We start from the raw sequence: 20476 nt of genomic DNA on the forward strand, positions 1-20476 counted from the left end.
CATTATTCAGCCATGTTATTCACAAGCTTTTGCAGGTTACCTATAAAATATGTCCTGTCTATGGTTCAAGCAAGTGACTTCTTCAGCTCTGGCTGCCATACAGGTAGCTTACAGTCCATAGAAGTCATATATACATTAAAAACTGAAAAAGAGCATTTGATTCTGTATGGAAAACAATATTAAAATCACAAGGTCTATATCACATTCACACAAACACGACAACAGCTTCAGTCTTGCCAGCAAAAGAAATTTAAGTTTACTATTGTGCAGATAGAACATTACAATTTTCTTATGTTGAAAGCTGTAGGGATTGCTTTATTTTTTAAATTTTTCCTCTACTGTCTTAAATAACCTGAACATTTTTACATTTATTCTTCCTCAACTACCTGACTTAGAATACCCTGAAAATTGGGGAATCTACAGTGAGGCAACTTTCTTAGAAATGCCAGGACAAATGTAGTGAAAAGGTTATCAATGGCAAAATCTGAATATACAACAAGTTCAAGAGCTTCCTACTGTATCTGGTATAGAAAAAAAAAAATGCAAAGGTGAAGTTCTTTGGAGAATTTTTTAGAAAATTAGATTTAGAGGTTCTTACACCATAAGTGGCTGCAAAATCAATCAAATATAGATGAATACTTGTGTCAGAATTTTGGGAATCCCACACAAAGAGAAAAATGAGATAGAGCACAACACAGTTATGCACGAGTCCAGCAACAAAAGTATTGTCTAGGAATAGCTTTGAAATATTTATAAACAAGTGCAGCATTACAGTGGAGGAAAGGAAAACTATAAACAACAGGGTCATATTTTAAGTTTAATTAAGAAAAAAAATAAAAGGCGAAATATCTGAAATACCAAAGGAACATCTTTAATGGGACTTTAGGGGTGGGAGGGCACAGTTGGGTTTTTTAAACAGCCATAAATACTCTTAGACTTGTACTGGGATGAGACAAGAGTGGCATCTAGTGGCTCCCAGCGTTACGGAGCTTCTTCCCACTGAAGAGCCGGGACACGGCCCAGCGGCGCCTTTCTGCCGTGTCCATTGCAGCTCTGGGCTGTAACAGCGTCTGCGGAGTCCTCCACAGAAAACTGGGGAATGGGGCTGTGAGGAGGTGAAAGAGTAAAGAGGTTTTATTCTCGGTTTATGGGTGCTTTGTTAGGATCTCTGCTTAGAGGCAGGTGGGATTTTTGTTTTAATCCGGCAGGAATAAATTGTGCACTTTTTAAGAACGTGTTCAGTAAAGCTGTAGGACTAATACTGATTTGTTCTTCTTGTGTGCTTGTTTACTTACACCTGACTTCCAGCTATATTAACACAGCATATTCATACCTTGTGTACACATTTGACCATATTTTCCAAAATTTACTTAATACTCTCATGAGTTACATATTTTTAACATGAAAATATAGGAAAAAAAGTTCCCCAATTGAAAATTTTGGAATTTCCTTATGAGAGTAGACAGTGGATTTGCAGGAACATATTTCCAGAGGATCATTCAGATCCCCTGGGAGAAGCTCACTTGCCTCAGAAAAGGGTACAGTATTATGGCATTAGGGAGACTTGATGAGTTTTTGATCCAGGTTCCATTTTAATTACGTATTATTAATCATTTTGCAGTTGGAAAAATCCTCCATTGTCTATGTGTAACTAATTAGGAACTCATGTTTCTTAAATTAAAGAAATGTGTAGAGGTTTCTTTTGCAATGTGGAGTTGAGCTGAGAATACATTGCACTAGAGCATAAATTTTCCTTCACAGTCCAAAAACTGTTCCTCTACAACACAAATATACAGGAAATTAAATTGTGTATTATATTCCAAAACTGCTGTGAGACACTACAAACATTCAAATACCACCACTGAAAAGGCCATTTATGTAACTTCATCTGCTTTGCATTTGCCATTCTTACCTCTTTGAAATGGTTTTCTGATAGTAAAAAATAATTTCTCTATTAATCCCTGCACAGAGTAATCACACAAGCATAAGTATATATTAATTGATATTAGTGTTTATGACTTGGATGCCAATGACTGAACATTACAAATGCTGCTATTGCTATCAGCAGAACAGCATGCAAGGAGGATTTGAATTGTAATCAGTGTCAGACACAAAGCCATTAAACTAATATTTAACGTATATTAAACAGAATCCAAGTGTTGAATGTTAATACATATATATACAGTGATGTAATTTAAAACATTACGAAATGTATGTAGCAGAGAATAGACCAAAAAAATTTGTGTGGTGGCAAGTCGTTGCATTTGAGCTCAACTTACCCAAGTGTCTATTTATTTCAGAAGTGACTTTCTTTTTTTAGTTTTATGGATTTAAAGCTAAACTTAAAACTAAAATTTCATTTTTAAAACTGAAATACAAAATTAATCTGTAATTATCAGATTTTTGGAAAGTATCTTGATTCTGCCAGACATTGACATTCACCAAGTCCAAACAGCAGTCTTACAAGTTTTTTTTTCCTTGAATTTTGGTTTAGAATGGTCATGGTTTAATATGGTCCATGCTATGAGAATGCTTAAATTTAAATTCCTGGAAAATAAAGGATTTTGTGTTGCTGACTTGCAACACAATAAATGAGATTTGTTGGCACAACTTGCCAGAATTGTAAGCTTTAAGTACCATCCTCTTCTCAGTAAAGAAAACTAAAAATCAAGGCAAAAGCAAAGCCTCAGTCAGTAGCTTATCTGACCACACTGTGTGTTTCTATCCAGTGGTCTGAAGATACATTACCAATTTTACATCATTATAACGTTCTAGCTATTAGGTTTCTACATTCTATAATTATTGAGAAGACAACAGCTCCATGGCTTTTTGCAGCACCTTCAAAATGCCAAAATTAGCTTCTCAAAATTTGTTTTCCCACACAGGCCAGCTCTGTGTGCTGGATCACTCACCAGAACTTCCCCGTGACCTTCCAGTTAGGACAGGCCAAATGTCCAGGGGCTGCAGTGCAGCTAAGGGGGAACAGACCTGCACCATTGACTTGTGTGAGCAAAGAGAAGGAGCAGGAGCCACAGAGCAGGACTGGGCTGTGCTCACTGCCCTTACACTGCACACAGCATCGCACCCAGGCACACAAAGCAATCCCTGCTCTCGAGTTTTCCACCTAAACACGAGGGAGGAGATTTATACCATCAGCAGACATCCATAAATAATTAGGTAATACCAATCAGGAAGACAAGCAACACTTTCACATCATCAACCACCTTATTCACCATCGAGGGTTTATGGGGGAGGGAGAAGCAGTGGACCACTTGTTGAAAAAGGACAATCAAAAAGAAAATAATGTAATTAGCAAAATATCGACGCTGGGATCCCCAATGCGAGAAGAATGATGATGCACAGAACCCCATGATATCAGAAGGCGAATTAATTACTTTATTATACTATATTACACTAAAACTATATGACACTATATTACACTAACAAGAATTATCACTAACTAACTCGAAAAGCCATGACTCTCTCTGCAGAGAGTCTGACACAGCTGTGACCTAATTGGTAAATCAATCAAAAACATCATCACCAGAATCCAATCAAGCAATATCCTTGGGCAAACAATCTCCATAACGCAATGCACAACAACGAGCAGCAGCAAGTGAGTTAAGAATTGTTTTGATCATTCTTTTCTCTGCTTCTCTCAGGAAAATTTCTGAGAAAGCTAAGTCTCTCTCTGTTCAGAGGACATGTGAATATCACAAGCAAAACATTGCAAAATAAGAACAGCCAGGTGCCATCTGTAATCGCCCATAAAACCCAGAGAAGTGATGGCAGTGCTCCCCAGCAGTGCTTCCTTTTCCAGAGCGGGGTGAACTGACCATCTGCACATTTGTACAGAACCTGCCCTGATGTGTGAATGGCCACTTCTCCTTGAAGCAGTGGAGACATGGTTTTAGTTAATGCAGGACATTTCAACCGGTAAAATGTTACTAAATCAATTATATATCAATATACATTCTGGTATCTCAGCAGTTATAGTTCAGCATGTAGGGTAACAATAATGGAAAACAGAACTTGCCATTATGTATCATTAAAGTATAATCAATTACAGGAATCTGTTAGTGCTTTCCTTCAGAGACTCAATCACGAGGAAACACAATCTACTTAAATGTGCAGATAACAAACGGAAATGATATTTAAAACAAGGTGACTGGGTTGAAAACATTTTTAAAGATAAACTTTAACAGATTTCCTGACCTCATTTTATTAATGCAAAAGTCAAAATAGACAAAAATGCTGGCTTTATATTCCAAGAATGGAATATGAAAGTTCCTATTAAATCTGGGCCTGGAGCATGTATTTTCCAGCCAATGTGCTGCATTTGCTGTATTCATCATTATATATTTGTGTGTATATACAATGATGTCACTGTTTATAGCACTGGAAAGTCCAAATCAGAAAACACAGATTTTATACTGTCCTTCTGGAGTTCCCTCACACACGGGCTGAAGGCAACACTCCCCAAATTCACCACTCAATGTCAGGGCTTATCTGGAGAATGGAGCAGAGGTGCCTGCACACGGCAGAGCGCTTCCAGGGAGCCAGCAACCATGGCAAGAGTGATGAAAGCATCAGGCACATCCTCAGCTGTGAGGAGGATTTGTCACTGCAGAAATGCTTTAGCACTCAGAAGAGCTGAGCTGCAGTCTGAAGAGTAAGGGCAAGGCAGCAAATGAAGCAGCTTTGGATCCCATACCCTTGCTATCTCCTCCTGTCTCTCTCCTGATTTATCTCAGCACACCAGGGCTCTCCTGGCTTACACAGGTGAGTCACCCAGCTAAAATAAAATGGGATCCACCCAAATTGGCCTTGACAACAATCCCACCTCTCAGTTTTGTCTTCTCACATCCAGAGGGAAAACAGGAAGATGAGGTGAAAAGATGAGATGTTGTTCTACTTCTCCACACACCCAGCAACCTCTGCTCAAGAGGAACACTGGTGCTGCCTGAATGTAAAAAGGTCAAGAACTGGGAATTATTTGGAAGAAATACACAGCAAAGTATTTACCAAGGAATCACATTTAAAAAAATAATTGTTTATCTATGGGGTTAATTGTGGATTCTCTTAGCGCTGCTATTTTAAGGACTTCAGTGCAGAACTTAGATTAAAAATGAAAAAAAATTTGGGATTTAAGTGGTTTTATAGTACATGCCACACATTCTTATTCTCTGAATTTCAATTAATCTTTAAGAGATTTCTCATTCTATAATCTGTAATAGATCCCAATGAATATAGGTCCCATAAAATCTGCAGAAAATTGCTATTCTAAGAGATGAAACAGAATAGGGAAAGGTAGATACAGAAATTGAATAATTTCTCATAACACTACCATTTTGTATGTCACCTCCTTAATATGCCTTTTCATATTATTGACATTTGACATGTAGTTAAAGCCTGGAAATGTAGGTCTTCCTAGAATAATAATTTGAGTTTTTAGGAAGCTACCTCAATAGATATTTACATGTATGGAAATTTCAGTGAAAATGAGGGACATTTTCAAACAGTGATGTGGGATTTGCCCCTTTACTGACAGGTTTGCACTTTGAACATCTCTACCCCATCTCTAATCTGTGGCACCAAAACCATTACATTTATTGGGACTGTTAATTTCCCAAGTGCTTGCAGGACACAACTGTTTCCCCAGCTGCTAAATGAGTGCATCAGAAGATGTGACACTTGTGATGGGGAGAGACAGGGGGATCTGAAGTGTTGCTGAGCCCTCTGTGACAGGTCCTGTGTAAGATGGGATCACCCAGCAGCCAGCCCAGGGCAGCAGACTGGGCTCAGTGGCAAGGCACTGAGGAGAGTTAGGGCAGCACTTTCCCACAGCAGGTGCCCAGCCTGTCTCCCCAACCCTCTGCTGCTGCCAAGGGGACAGAATTTGAAGCAGGAGAGGGGGGAATTGAGCCAGGCCCCCGGTGAGGAGGGGAGTGACTGAAAGAGGAGGAGACCTTGGAGGGCAGTTCAGCACTGTGCAAGGGCACCAAGGCCACTGGGCTGGGCAGAGAGGCTTGGAAAGACCTCATAGCCTCCAAAACCTCCCACAGCTTTTCATAACCTCAGATAGCTTCTGTCCAGACCATTTTACCTCATCACAATTCCATACACCCTGTCAAAAAAAGAAAAAAAAAATTACAAATCCAACATAAGCTTCCACATGCCATAAAAATTGTATGAAATCTCCTCACCTTGCTGTCAACCAGCTGAGACTTCCCAAAACCTCCATGGTCCATTCTAACACAGCCCATCCCCCTCTACTCATCTCTTCTTTGCTGCAGAATTCTGGTTTGCATATGATGCTGAAAGCTCTTGAGCTGACTTTGTCAGCAGGAGCTTCACACAGCACAGAATATCCATTAAACCTTTCACTAATATCTCTGATTGGCACCTTTTGGATGCACAGCAATATTTCTCTGAACACATGCTCCTCATGTGTCATAACTGGACAGAGATTTAAAATAGCCATTTTTTTTACATCTCAATTGAATAGTCTGAAAGCTTTAGCTAAACAGGTGATGGTTTAAATCTGAAATCTAAAATGCATGAAAAGTGATATTAAATGAAATTACTGTTATTTAAATGTTGTCCTTTTTCCTTTTTAATGAATCAAACAAAACACTTATTTAAACTTGGTGTGCATGATTTTTCAAGGAAAAGACCGTTGCTTTTTTCCCAAGCTTTTCTCATAGGCAAGTACAACTTCCAATCTTTTATTTCATGCACTTAATCATTGAGCTTTGTTGAACAAAACCCATGGCCTGATCTTAGACATGGTCTTTCACTAGGAGGTTTCTTGGGGTATTTTTAAGGAGTACATCTCCCACAAAACATAACCCATAAAACCAGTGATAAAGATGGGCACATCATGCATTATACTTAAGACTGAATTGCAGAACTTTGAACAAAATTATTAAATTATAAATACTAAACTATATATGCATTTAAATGTGCCTATTTAATTCATCCTCTCAGCCATGGCCACACATCCATGTGGAGTATAGCTCAGAAGGCTGCATTTCTGAGTCGGAAGGTTCTACACATCGTAGATTTGTCGAATTTTGAAATCTTCAGTTTTTATATTAAAAAGACCTGAAAGTCTTTAACTGTGGCCCTTGACATCAATCTATTGTGTGCTGTGCTGTCACCTATTATTCATGGAAAAATAATTGCTTTTGTTTTTCCAAATATTTTTTTATGAGTTTAAAAGTCACCAGTGACTATTTCACAAGGAGAAGCTTCCAACTATGCATTAATTAAGCATGCAAGAGTATTTTTTTATGATTAAGAAAAACCCTTAGTCCACTGAGTCCAGGCAAATCCTGTATATTATGAATTGACAAACCACAACTGATGAAATGATGCATGAAAATAGAGACAGAGGCAAAATAACCTACTTGAACCCAGAAAAATTTCAGACAATAACCATTACCAGGTTTAATTAACTTTAACACAAAAGTGGGGGCTCCTTCTGTTTCAAGTTAATGAAGCTCAACACATGGACACTACAATTAGAGACAAAAGCGTAAGTCTAAAGCAAGTTATATTTCAAGATTGAAATAATGAGCTTGGTATTTTAATTTCACAGTCAGCAATTACGTGAGATCTAGAAACAAAGGCACAATACATGCACTGGAAACGTTAAGGTACAAATGCAGCTGGTTTTCACTCAATATCTTTCTTATAAGCCAGAGGCAAGAAAATATTTTTTTTCCTACAATAAGTAGTATGTACAATACCCTGGAAATATTTCGACTATGATCATCTAAGATTTACTCACTTTCATACAACACAAGTCAGAAACGTGACCTCATCTAGAGCCCTGAACTGCTTAGTGACTCCTATCGTGCCTTTCTCATATATATTCACTAAATCTCTATCTATAATGCTGTTATTTCCATTTAAAATGATTGTTGTGTAGCAAAAAAAAGCTGCTCTCCCACAAAAATGAATAAGCCCAGATCACTTCCACCCTTTTCAATAATTTGCCTATTCCTAAATACTAGGCTGGAAGAATATATGACCCTTAACTTAATCTCATCACCAGGCACCTCCAAAGGAAAAAAAAAAAAAAAGCACAAAAAGAGAAAAGATGGTCTGCCATTTATGTCTCCCATTTATAGTTTATTAAACCTAGAGATAATAGGAAAAAGGTGGAAAAAAGCAGAGAATGTCTGGGCTGTAGTATCAGATATCACTGCTTATTACTGGCTATCTGCCTAGTAATCATAAATCCATTGGGTAATATTCTCAAATCTTTTGCTTTTCAGGTAGGTGTGAGCCAAAAAGAAAAAAAGTTTAATTTTCTATGAAGAGCAGAAAACAGCAAGCACAGCACAACTGGGTACCAGGATGCATAAATATTCCTGATTATGAACCCTTGCACATAAAGCAAACAGGAAGAGTTTGAAGTTAACAGTGTGTACATCATGCAAAAGGTATCTCTGTCCCAAAAGATAGATATCACATAGACTATGAATGAACTGCTCCAATAAATTATATTATTCCTCAGAGGGGGGAGGAGAGTGATGTTATAAACAGTGACTTCAGAAAAGTGAGAACAATAGGGCATTGAATTTTGTAAGAGTGAATTAAGGATCTTTTTTTTCCTGGAGGAGAGCTCAGTATCATTCACCAATGAGCCTTTTAAATAAAAGCATTAACTCCAGCTCTGCCTGGTCCCCTAAGCACCTCTTGCACTTCCAACATTCTGTACCTGTATTTAGTTTCTGATAGAAGTACAAGTACATATAGAATTAAATAGAGGTTTCAAGTAGATTTTTTAAAAATATACTTTCCAGGGAACTCAGAAAACACATGATCCTAGCAGAACACACATCTCAGACACATAGCTTTGATGAGAGGCTGAGTGTGCCTTTGTAGAAGATTTACCAAATCAGAAAACAACAATCCCTGTACATCACCTCCTCCTTGTGCTGTCGGATACATACTGAATATCCACGGATAAAGGAAAGCTAAGCCAGAGCAGCATTTTTCAAAATGAATCTTGATAGGCTCAAACTCCTCAGATCTGTCACTTGCCTTGGGCATCACTTAAACCAAGGAAAGTCATTTTCTTAAAACATTCTCAGAGACCTTGACAGGACTGGGAATGTAGGAGTAACTGTGACTCCCAGTGTGAACCCTGCTCAGTGCTGAGGGCAGGGCACAGGGCTCAGAGCTCTGCTGACCTTGTCTGCAGCATAAAGCTAAAAGCTAATTAAAAAGCTTTTTCAGAGGATAACAAGCTTTTTTTTTTTTTTTCTGTGAGAGAGGGATGTCCAGTATTTTCAAGGCCACAAATCCCAAATCTGAACAAAAGAAGACAAAAAACTGCCTCCTATGAAGTGAATTTCAATGTCAAATTCCTGTTTGTTATCACCAATATGCCAAACATTAAGCACTGGCAACTCTAACTTCACCTTGTATGTCATTTTTCTGGCTCTTAAGCTGCTTTCTTGGTTAGTTAGAATTGGAAATTGATAGGCCCATAAACATCTATGAGAGACACGTTATTAAACACATCATCTCTGTCTGCTCTGACAACGATAAGCCAAGTCCTCTAAGGTTTACAGCAGTCTCAAGGAGTGCATGTTTTTCAATAACATGGTGATCTTTTTTCTTCATCTATGCAGCGTTTCGCCCTCACTCCCAGTGCATACTTGTTTTACCCGACTTCTCTGAAACCTGTCTTAAAATTTTATTTCAATGTTACCTACTCTTCTGCTCTCTCCAAAGTTGGTTTTTTTTTAAGTAGTTGAAAATAGTTTCTCCACTTTAGCCTCACTTTAAACAAAGGTAATGGCTCATAAAGAGACTTGCAAAAAGATTACTGTCAGTACTCTTGAAACACTAAGATATTAACACTTAACAGTTTTGCCTTTGCACATTGTTTAGGTATTTCTCCTTCTCCAGCCTTCTTCTCTGCGCTTCACAGTCTTCTGACACCTAACCTTGTTCTGCTTTCTTCTGCATCCTCCACATCCTTCCTTTCACAAAACAATGTTTGCCTCGTTTACTCTGCTTTGCCTACAGGTACACCCCTGCCAGGGCAGGGCCTGGGGTGGGATCACCTCTGCCCAAAGGACAGCCTGCTTTGAAATGCAGGAAAGCCTCCAACTGCTCCAGCTGTGGCACAGCAGGTACACACTGCTCTGACTGCATGGGAAGGCAAAAACATTGGCTGAATCTCTTCTGAGTTGGGCAATCTTGGAAGAAATGCTGGGCATTTTGAGAGTAAATTGTTTTGTAGTCTCAGGTAAAGTTCTTGCAAGTTTACCCTCACTCTCAGATTGATATGACAAATTTCACTCTAATTTTAAGGATTAAGTACTGTTATTGATTTTCTGCTAAATGTTCATTTCATACTGTCTCCCTCCTTTTTCTTTTTCTCCCTATTACCTGCTTGAAAATGAACTTATCTGTATTCATGTGACTGGTTTCTTCTGGTACATCATTAAACCCTTATCTGAACAATACTTGTTCATTCCTCTGTCTGTTCTATTGGAATAAGTTAAAGAATTTCCTTGCAAAAACAATAAATGAAAGAATTCTGTGTTGCAAACAACAAATTGTTTTATCACTGTTCTAAATAAAATTTCAGTTTTATTTATAAAACCCATGAGTTTGTGTGAATATGCAAGAATCTAAGCTTTTAGTTATTTTAAACATGTCTCTAATACTTACAAGATGCATACAAAGAGCATTAAAAACCCAACCTGGAGATACTTAATGATGTGAGAAAGGGAAAGGAAAAACTGTACAGGTGCTATCTGTATGCAAATACTTTCTGTTCCATCTTGTTGGTGCTGTTAGATGTGACCTGTTAATCTTCTTAGTTTTGGAAAACACATTTCTTTTTTTGCAGAATTGTGCCTGAGAGGAAAAGATCTATGCTGCTGTTCAAAGCTATCCACTGAATCAAGTAGGAGAGACACTCAGACTAGAGCCTCTGCGATCCAAAACAACTGCCCCATCTATCAGGCTTTTCTGAGCTGAGTGCCTCACTAACTCTTCTGCTGAATTGTTTCACATAATACAAATAGCTTAATATTCACTAGAGAAGCAACTGGAACAGGTTGCTCATATCCTGAGAGCCCCACCTACGTGATTACAAGTTGCTCCAAAGCAGAAGTTTCTCTTGCTCAGAAAAACCTTTGGGGTGTCTCAATGTTTAATCAGAGAACTTGAAATTTTGAAAACACTCATGGGATGATAAAGTTATTTCCTTCTCATTGCTGGTAGCAAGCAAACATAGCAAAGGACCACATAAATATAAAAGGTAAAATCTCAGGAAAACAGCATTATCAGCCCAGTCATACAGTTCTTTGACAACTCCAGGTTTCAGATTTCTGTAACTATTTACAGCAGGTATCATGAGGCAAAAGCACTGTGTCCATATTTGATGGGTAGAACTGAATTTATAGAGTGTTCTTCAGCACACACCTCACACACTTCAGATAGAGACTGCTGTTCGGGCAGAGGCTGGCAAGAGTACATCCAGAAATGGCTGGAAACTACTTTTGGCTTAAGGGTACCAAGAGGACAAGTCCTGTAGTTTAAGTGAGATGAACCAGCCTCCAGAAACCTGTGCCAGACTTCCTCAGAAGCAAGAGAACATTATTTGCAGTAACAAATTCAGCCCAGAGCTGCCAGTTGCTCTGCTGTCAAGCCCTGTGTAGACGGGACAGCTATTGAAGCAGACAGGCAGAGAATTACTGTTCTTTTTGGATGGGCCCCTTATATACAGCAGAACCACACCAAAATTACAAAATTGCTGAAAAATCATCTCTCCTGCATCTCTGCTTCTGAAGACAGAGTTAAACTCTGCTCTAGTGTGCTCAAAGTCACTCCTTGTCAACAGAAGTTATGAAAAAAACAAAAATAAAATCACTCTAGTTATTTACATTTCATTTGTTTGTAGTAAGAGAATCTAGTTCTTAGCAAGATAAATGTGTGGAAGGAGGAAAAGTAATAGAAATTATCCACTGATCATAATTGTCTTAAAACATCCAAAATATTCCCTCAGTGCTCAAAAATCCCCCAAACTACAAAACTCCAAAGTGCAAAAAGAAAAAAAAATGAAGTCATTTATCATTAGAAGATGAGCTAAAATATTGCTAGCTTGGCTTAATGGGACCTTGTTTCCCTTTTGCTTTTCACTTGCCACAGAGTCAGAAAACACAAAAGCTTTGAAATTAAAATACCCAAGAAGGTGCATGGCCCCTCTTTCTCTGTACTCTCTTTCTGACACTTAATCCCTGCCATGCATGCAGAGTAAAGGCCAAGTGAAAGTCTTCCTCTGAAGATTACTTTGTGCATGAATTCTGCTGCATTTTTTAACCAGTTACATCGGAATTCACTGATGTCTCGATAGTTTCGTAGCCATTTCAGTTTTCCTCTTGCCAAACTCAACAAATAAATAGGAAAGAGTAGACAAGCTAAAATGCTTTCCACTGAAACGGCTAAAAGTCTGAAAATCGAATTGTTGCAGTATTAGACAGTTGGGAAGTCCTTAATTTGAGCTCACAGAAATCAATAAGAATAATACAAAACTAAGAACTGCAAAGAGGAACCTTTTATCTCTTTCAGAAAAAAAAAAATGAAGTATTTTATGAAAGAAAAAAATACCAAAGGAAAAACTAACACCAAATAAAAACTCTAACAGATGCTTTTATGATTTAAATGTGGCTTGCTGAGCCCTTTCCTTCCTTTTAGCTTTTCAACTGCACTGCAATTCCTAAGAGTTTGGGCCTTTGGTGATGCAGTCGGTTTTTAACGATATTCTGAATTCTATGCTTACTATCTGTCCTTGATTGCCCTTATCTTTTGATCAGTATGGAAACATTCAAACTATTCAGTATAAGAACCACACCTCTGCACATCCTGGCAGCATTTTGCATCCTAGCTGTATCCAAGCTATGCCTCCAGCTGGATGGACAAAACCACAGAGACCCTGAGTGTCAGGGATAGAGATGAACCCCTTGAGAGCAGATCCTGGCTGAGGCACCTTGGGAGAGAGCTCCAGAGGCACATTTTACAGATGAATAAACTGTAGTTCTCTGCAATTACTTCTGCAGGAATTGTGCAGAAGTTTACAGCTTAGATTTGTGTGAGATAGGGATCTCTTCCTCCTCTTGCCTTATTGGAAGCTCCAGCTGCAGTGTCCACATCCCACCCAGAGCTGAGAGCACTTGGGCCTGCAAAATATTTCAAAGAAAGGCTAAAAAGGAATTTAGGCTGTTTCCAGGCTTGGAGTTTAGACAGACTGAATTCTGATTTGGAAAATATGCAGCTTGGATAAATAATCCATGAAGTATGTCAAAATTCAGATGTTGCACTTCTATTTTAAATGCACTTTTCAAAAAGTCATATCAATTGCTGGTTATAAGTGCTTGAAGTCCAACAGGCTTCCCTTTCCCATTGTGGATATCCAGGACCCTTCAAGAGCTGACTTTGGAGTAGTGGACATTATTCTAACAGCCAGAAAATTATGAATAGACTGTAAATCTAGTTATCATGTGCCTCATGCAATATTAGTGAGATAATAAATACACAAACAGGCTTGTCTGAAGTATTAACATAAAAGTAATGCATGTGTTATAACAGGAGTTCCATAAGATTATGTGGAAGAGCTGTTCTCAATTATTTTTTGTCCCTGTATTTTTCAGTACCTGATATCAATGTAATTATCATCTATTTGTTTAAATTTTTATTAAATCCCTAAACATTTAATAATCCATCTTTATAAACTTTTGTCTGGCATCATTATACTAAATAAACATTTAGGTCAGTTTTTTTTTTTAAAGTAGCATCAATTTAGGTTATCGTTTTATATCTATATTTAGGTTCTGTATTTAACAGCTAAATTGCAAAATTAGAAAAAATCAGGCAGCTCCCCTTAAACAATAAACTATTCAGTAATATTAACAGTTGTAGAATTAGACCCAAAAGCTGTAAAGCACACAAACTGGACTAATTGTGTTCCTCAGCCCTCTTTTACTATTTGTGCTTTCTTCTAAACATCTGAAGTCTTGCTTTTTGTAGATTTTCAAAATATGTATAAAAAAGTGCATTGTTCACATGTGTAAACCACTGGAAACCCCTTAACTCTCCATCTGCTGATTTCACAAGATTTTTTTATGTAGCCAACACACACAGTCTGAGAGTAAGGATGTGATTTTTCAAGGACATGAAATGCAATTTGGAGTTAACAGACAGCAAAATCTGGCAGACAGGTACCTAACTCTGGTATAGTTTTGCAAACCTTTTCCTCAAGGCTCAGCCATATGTTATAGATCTTAGAAAAACGAATAATGAAAAACAGCCTTACACCAGTATTCCTTTTTTATCCCACTAAATTAACTTTAAGACTATTCTTAAAAGAAAGTAATCTTTTCCTAAAAACTATTTGATTAATCCTCTTCTAGTCTTCAGGCATAAAACTGAAATAAGGTCAACCATCTTAACACACTTGCACTTGAATCTCTCCTATCTTATGCAGGAAGTAAAACTACAACAATCAGAAACGTAAAATCTGGTAGTTCTGGTGCATCAACTGTGCACCAGCTTTGATTCTAGCAGAAAGAAATAACCTTGCTTTTTTATCACCACATCACACACATGCAGAGAACACTCGGCAGGAATGTAAAGCAAATGAACTAATGAACTTAATTAACACACAGAAAATAAAAGACCTGCCCTGCAGATGTGTATTTGTAGTGAAATCAGTCAGCAAATAAACAAGTAGTCATGACAAAATTTTATATGACTTCCTCCTGTCACTGGGGTCAGAAGTACAAAAACTGGGTAGGAAAGAAGTTATTACAAACCTTTCTTCTAAAATTAATGGGGTTTTTTGTGTGTTTGTAAGAAACTAAGCACAAGTTATTATTCCTGCTGCACTGAGTAAAGCCCAGCACCAGTCCCACTGCTGAGATTATGGAAACCCAGAAAGAGTCCAGCCCTGCCAGAGGGATCCTGCCCTGGCTCTGTGCAGCTGGTGACAGCAGAGGTTTGTGTGCACAGAGCTCAGTGAAGGTGACACGGGTGTCACGGTGAGCCGAGGGCTCAGGAGCCACCCCAGCCCCGTGGTGCAGGAGAGCACAGCTGCCTGCCACCTTGGTGCACTCTTGCCCTTGAAAGTCCACTTTGCAGTGGGCTGATGAAGTGTGGTGGATGGAGAGAGCCTCTAAACCTATGTGGTTGTATCAGCTGCATATGCAACAAATTCTTAGGTATGTGGCGGCTCCAAGGAAGAGTTTTCCCCTTCAGAGCCTCTTCCAGGGGTCTGAACACCAAACCCACCAGTGTTTCTGTGAACCATAACAAGGCAGTTCACAGCTTAGGAAACACACCCCCAAGCACAGAGGTAGTAAAAGATCAAGAAGCCAAATTTCAGTTACCAATAATTATAAATAATTTTATTTTTTTTTAATAGACCATCTCGTAGCAGAAGATGGTACCCTCTTTTTTGTCTTTCTCCAATTTTTTTTCTCTGGCAAAAGGCTAAGACAAGAAAACAAAAAGATGACTGTAGAACCAAAACTTGCAACAGCCAATACTCTGGTCCTCTTGCTGGGTATGTGAGAATGGCAGTTGACCTCTATGCTGGAGTGTTTCCATTATGTTAAAGTGACAAAATCAGGGGAATGGCTTCATTTTAAACAAAGGTGAGCACAGAGACATTCCCATATAAAGGAAGCAATTCTTGACACCTGTGAATAGATTCTGACAGGGCAACTTGCCCTGTCATACAAATGGTAACTTATTTTACATCCCCAAATGCATTAGGCATGATTAAAGAAATTCCACTTATAAACTTGAAAATAATATTTAATAACACAGAATAACTTGCACCCATACCCATGAGGTAAGAAAACCCTGAACTGAGACTCAAATATAAGTAGCATTTAGATGGTTATTTCCTTATAACTTCACATCCCTAACAGGAAAAAAAAAAAAAAATAATCTCCCAAACCCCAAATAATGCAAGGTAAATCTGTAAGGTCTGCTTTCACTGATTCATAGTTTGGCCATTACTCAAGCATGCAATGTATAATGCTGATGAGTTAAACATCACATCACACATTTTGATTTATTCCTTTCAATTCTCTGGGAATTTTATTTATGTTTATAACTACAAGGTCAGTGGTGCCAATAGATTCAATCCAGGGATAGATAGTTGAGTGCTTAGACCATTACACAGAATTACAGTGTATTGATTAGAATACTTATGGAATAACTAAGGACAAAACTAATAATGTTACTAAGAAAAATGCCCAGAAGGGATCAGGTTTAGTCTAACCAAGTAATACAGTTTCAGCATTGCTGAAGAGAATACCAGGAGTCTAAAAGGTGAACTCTTACAGTTATTATTTTCTTTAAGTTGGTGCTCTTCCACAGTCAATGAAAATATTAATATTATTTTATTTCTCCCTTCTATCATTTTATGTACTAAAACAATATTATCTATGCTGTCCTCAAGACACAGAAGACCAAATCCACCAATGTTTCTGTGAACCATGACAAGGCAGTTCACATCTTAAAAAACACACTCACAAGAACAGAGCTAGTAAAAGATCAGGAGGTCAAATTTCAGCTAACAATAATTAGAAATCATTTGAATTTTTTTTAAATAAAACATCTCCTAGCAGAAGATGTTACCCTCTTTTATTATCATTCTCCAAAGCAAGAAAACCACTTTCTTTATGTGGTTTCTGAATTTCCAGAGTATCTGAACACAAAAAGCACAAGCTGGTGCTGTATCACATATCACTAATTCAAAGCATTTAATCCTGTCTCCCACACGTCGGCCAAAGCAATACAAATGCCAAAAAATTCCTCTTTGATAGCAGAATTGTATACACTGTACATTATATAAGCCTTCTGTCCCCTTCCACTTGAATGTACACGATCAAATCATCGTGGCCATTACTTTCTATCGAGCAGATGGTATTATGCGATTTTTGATAAAGAACAACAATCACCCAGGAAGGGTTGCAAAGGGGTCGCTGAAACCAAGATTAACAATTGATTAGCTTTAATGGACCGTGACAGTAATAAACAACAGAGCTCCACACAAAGATTTGATTGTCCTGTTAATGCTGCTGACACAAATGGCTTTTAACTGGCTTCCTGAAAGTGTTAATATCGCCAGAGCCTCGGCAAATGAAGGACTTCGTCAAAGTGAGAACTGTCCTGCAGTGGAGAAGCATTTACTACAGCCTTCTAAAACATCTTCCATAAAGTGTGTTTCTGATTTATTCAGACAATAGTTCCTATTTCTCCAAGGCTTAAAGTTCAACAAAATGAAACACAGCACGCCTCTGCAAGGCTGGAGTATAATAGAACTCTAAAGCTTTTGAATAGATAACCCAGCACTCCTCGAATATACAACAATAATGTGAATTATCATTTTCAGTGGACTCATTTTATCCTGCCTGGACTGACAGATCTCAGTATCACAGCCTTCTAAATTCAGTTTTTTAATGCTTGGTTCTGATAAGTTGACTCTATTTTATAGTCTTCCTTTCTGTACAGAAATCAGTAATTTGCATCATATTTTCATTAAAATAAAGTGGTTTGTGATTACTGGAAATAACCATGGCAAAATCTGAAAACAAAACTTAACAGATCTGTTTACTTCTTAGATATGCATATGGGAAAATGTCTATGGAAAAAGTCTCTGTTTCCTTTAATTCTTTAAGCCCAAAATTTAAATAGACTTACAGCAAATATTCATAGAAGGTTTTAAAATTGAAGCTAGGTAGAGGCAAAGTAGACAAAACTCCACCTAACATGTCATTCAAGAAACCATAGATCCAGGAATTCAATTAAAGGTAAGGAGGTATTTACCCATCTAAGCACTGAGTAAGACTTTCTGTTAAACTTTTAATGTCAGGTTAAATTACTCAGTTTCTAAAATCAACTTTTTTTTTTTTTTTTTTGATTATGTGTCTTATTTAGGAAAAGGCTTTTGTTTTAAACACTTTTAGCTGTGAGCTGCCTCGGTGCTGCTCCCTCCTGTGCTATGCCTAAAGGCACCACACAGCAGTGGTGCAGCTCTACGGGCTCCTAGGAAAGAGGGAAACCAGCGTCTGCTCTAGACACAGATCAAAACACAAACCACTTGTACAAATCAAGGTCATGCTAATCCCATCCCTGTGGGTCCCACCCCATCTGCAAATTGGACTCTCTGCAGAGCAGTTCCTCACTGCAGCGACACAACACGAGGCTAATTGCTGTGTTTAAAAATGTGATCTACCCAGATATGCAAGGGAATTTAAATGAAATCTCTGAAAGAGTAAAGCCACCTGCTTGGTGTCCCAACACACAAGCACTAACTACATAACCTGTCAAAATACTGAGCCAGCCTTCGTTAATTCCATTTTCTCTAATCAGCATCCTTCTATTACTCACATGCTTGGCTTTCTACAGCAGCTCTTCAAGCAAACTATTGTATAAACCATTAGATATACTCTGATAATAAACATTCAAGAAAGTAATTTTTTGCTACCTGTAAGTCAGCATCAAATTCATGTTTCAGGTAAGCATCTTCTGCAGCTTCAACAAGACGCTGAAAAAAAAAAAAAAAGGGCATTTTTGAAATAATGGATAACAACTTTAAAACCTGGTACAAAACAGAGATTGTTTGAGCATTGTGAAATTCATTTGCTCTCATACTTCATTGAATAGAAATAAATTATTCCAATTTTAAAAAAGAAATAAAGGACCAAGTTTTTTAAACCTTCAGTACCCTCTGTTGGTGATACAAAACTCTAAAAACAGCTCACCTATTAATAAATAAAGAAATAAAAATGTCTCTTTTTTCACCAGTGCTCAGCTTCCTGTAGCTCCCATTCTGAAATTATTTTTAAGAGAACAAAAATAAAGTTGATTTCACATGGACTTTATTTTGCACGTAGGAGCCCTTTTCAAATCTTCCTTAACAGTAAATAGGAGGTATTCCCAAATAATGCAATTGATTTCAAGAAACTGACATAAAAATGGATTTCTAAAGTACACATCAACTATAAATGATAAGAAAAATATAGACGAGGTTTGTTTACCGAGCAGACTGAAATAATACCTTAACATGGTACATTATCACAAGATTTTTCTGCAATTACAGAAGCAACATCTACTGAATGGCAGCAATTCAGTAGTATTTTTGCCCTCTTAACAATATCCAGAACTCCTTTTAGTAGTTATTTTTCCTCACTATTTTCATCTGACAAGAAAAAACAAAGTTGCACCAAAACACAGCTACCTGAACCATTTAATTCATAAAGGGGTTTGCTGCAGATATTCTATTGGGAATTGACATTATACCTTTTCTAAGGTTTCACTCAGCGTTCTTTATACTTCACAGTATTTTAACCATGGAAGAGACTCCTAGCTTTCATTTAATCTACCTGAACATTCATATATGTACAAGCCAAAATCAAACAAAGAATACTCTGTGTCTTTTATTTTCTTTGCTCTATCAGACACTGGTACCCATGGATATTTTCACATATTTTACATCACGAAGCGAGGTCCAGACTCTCATTAACAATACACAGAGTGGGCAGCCATGCACACATTTTTTTCTCCCTTTTCATAACAGTTTGCACATTTATCAAGTCTTTGGATATAAATCAAAATGAAATCAGAATTCATATTGATTGCCATACAGTTTGAGCTATAATGGAAACTGAACCAAGAAAAATATTTCTGGTTGCCAGTGCAGAACAAATGGTTGAGCAGAGCGCTGACAGTTTGAGCAGAGCCCCGGTGGCTGCAGGGAGGGTTTGTGCTCGCCGGGTCCACAGAGCAGCAGCGAGTCCCAGCCTTGACCTGCTGCCCCATCCCATGTCCTGCTGCCCCATCCCATGTCCTGCTGCCCCATCCCATGTCCTGCTGCCCCATCCCATGTCCTGCTGCCCCATCCCATGTCCTGCTGCCCCATCCCATCTCCTCCCTGTCCCATCCCATCTCCAGCTGCTCCACCCCATCTCCTGCTGCCCCATCCTATCTCCTCCCTGTCCCATCCCATCTCCAGCTGCTCCACCCCATCTCCTGCTGCCCCATCCTATCTCCTCCCTGTCCCACCCCATCTCCAGCTGCTCCACCCCATCTCCAGCTGCTCCACCCCATCTCCTGCTGCCCCATCCTATCTCCTCCCTGTCCCACCCCATCTCCAGCTGCTCCACCCCATCTCCTGCTGCCCCATCCCATGTCCTGCTGCCCCATCCCATGTCCTGCTCCTCCACCCCATCTCCTGCTGCCCCATCCTATCTCCTCCCTGTCCCATCCCATCTCCCCCTCACCCATGACGAGCACCAGCCCCAAAAACCCGGGGGCCTCTGCTGGGCTCCTGCCCCCTTCCTACACACCACATGGGGAGTCTCTCCAGACTTTTCTTTGGTGCAGAATTACAATCTCAAGCGCACAATCAAAAACTGGAAATGCTCCTGAT

General features: G+C 38.5%; 1 protein-coding gene across 1 annotated transcript in view; it reads right to left on the reverse strand.

The window, feature by feature from the left end:
• Positions 1-20476, reverse strand: part of CACNA2D3 (calcium voltage-gated channel auxiliary subunit alpha2delta 3) — a 389950-nt gene that overhangs the window by 253023 nt on the left and 116451 nt on the right. The window contains exon 4 of the mRNA XM_053954145.1: positions 18533-18592. Within this exon, the coding sequence (XP_053810120.1) occupies positions 18533-18592 (60 nt within the window). The remainder of the gene's footprint in view (positions 1-18532; positions 18593-20476) is intronic.

The sequence above is a fragment of the Vidua chalybeata genome, chromosome 12 (assembly GCF_026979565.1).
Source record: "Vidua chalybeata isolate OUT-0048 chromosome 12, bVidCha1 merged haplotype, whole genome shotgun sequence".
Classification (NCBI taxonomy): Eukaryota; Metazoa; Chordata; class Aves; order Passeriformes; family Viduidae; genus Vidua; species Vidua chalybeata.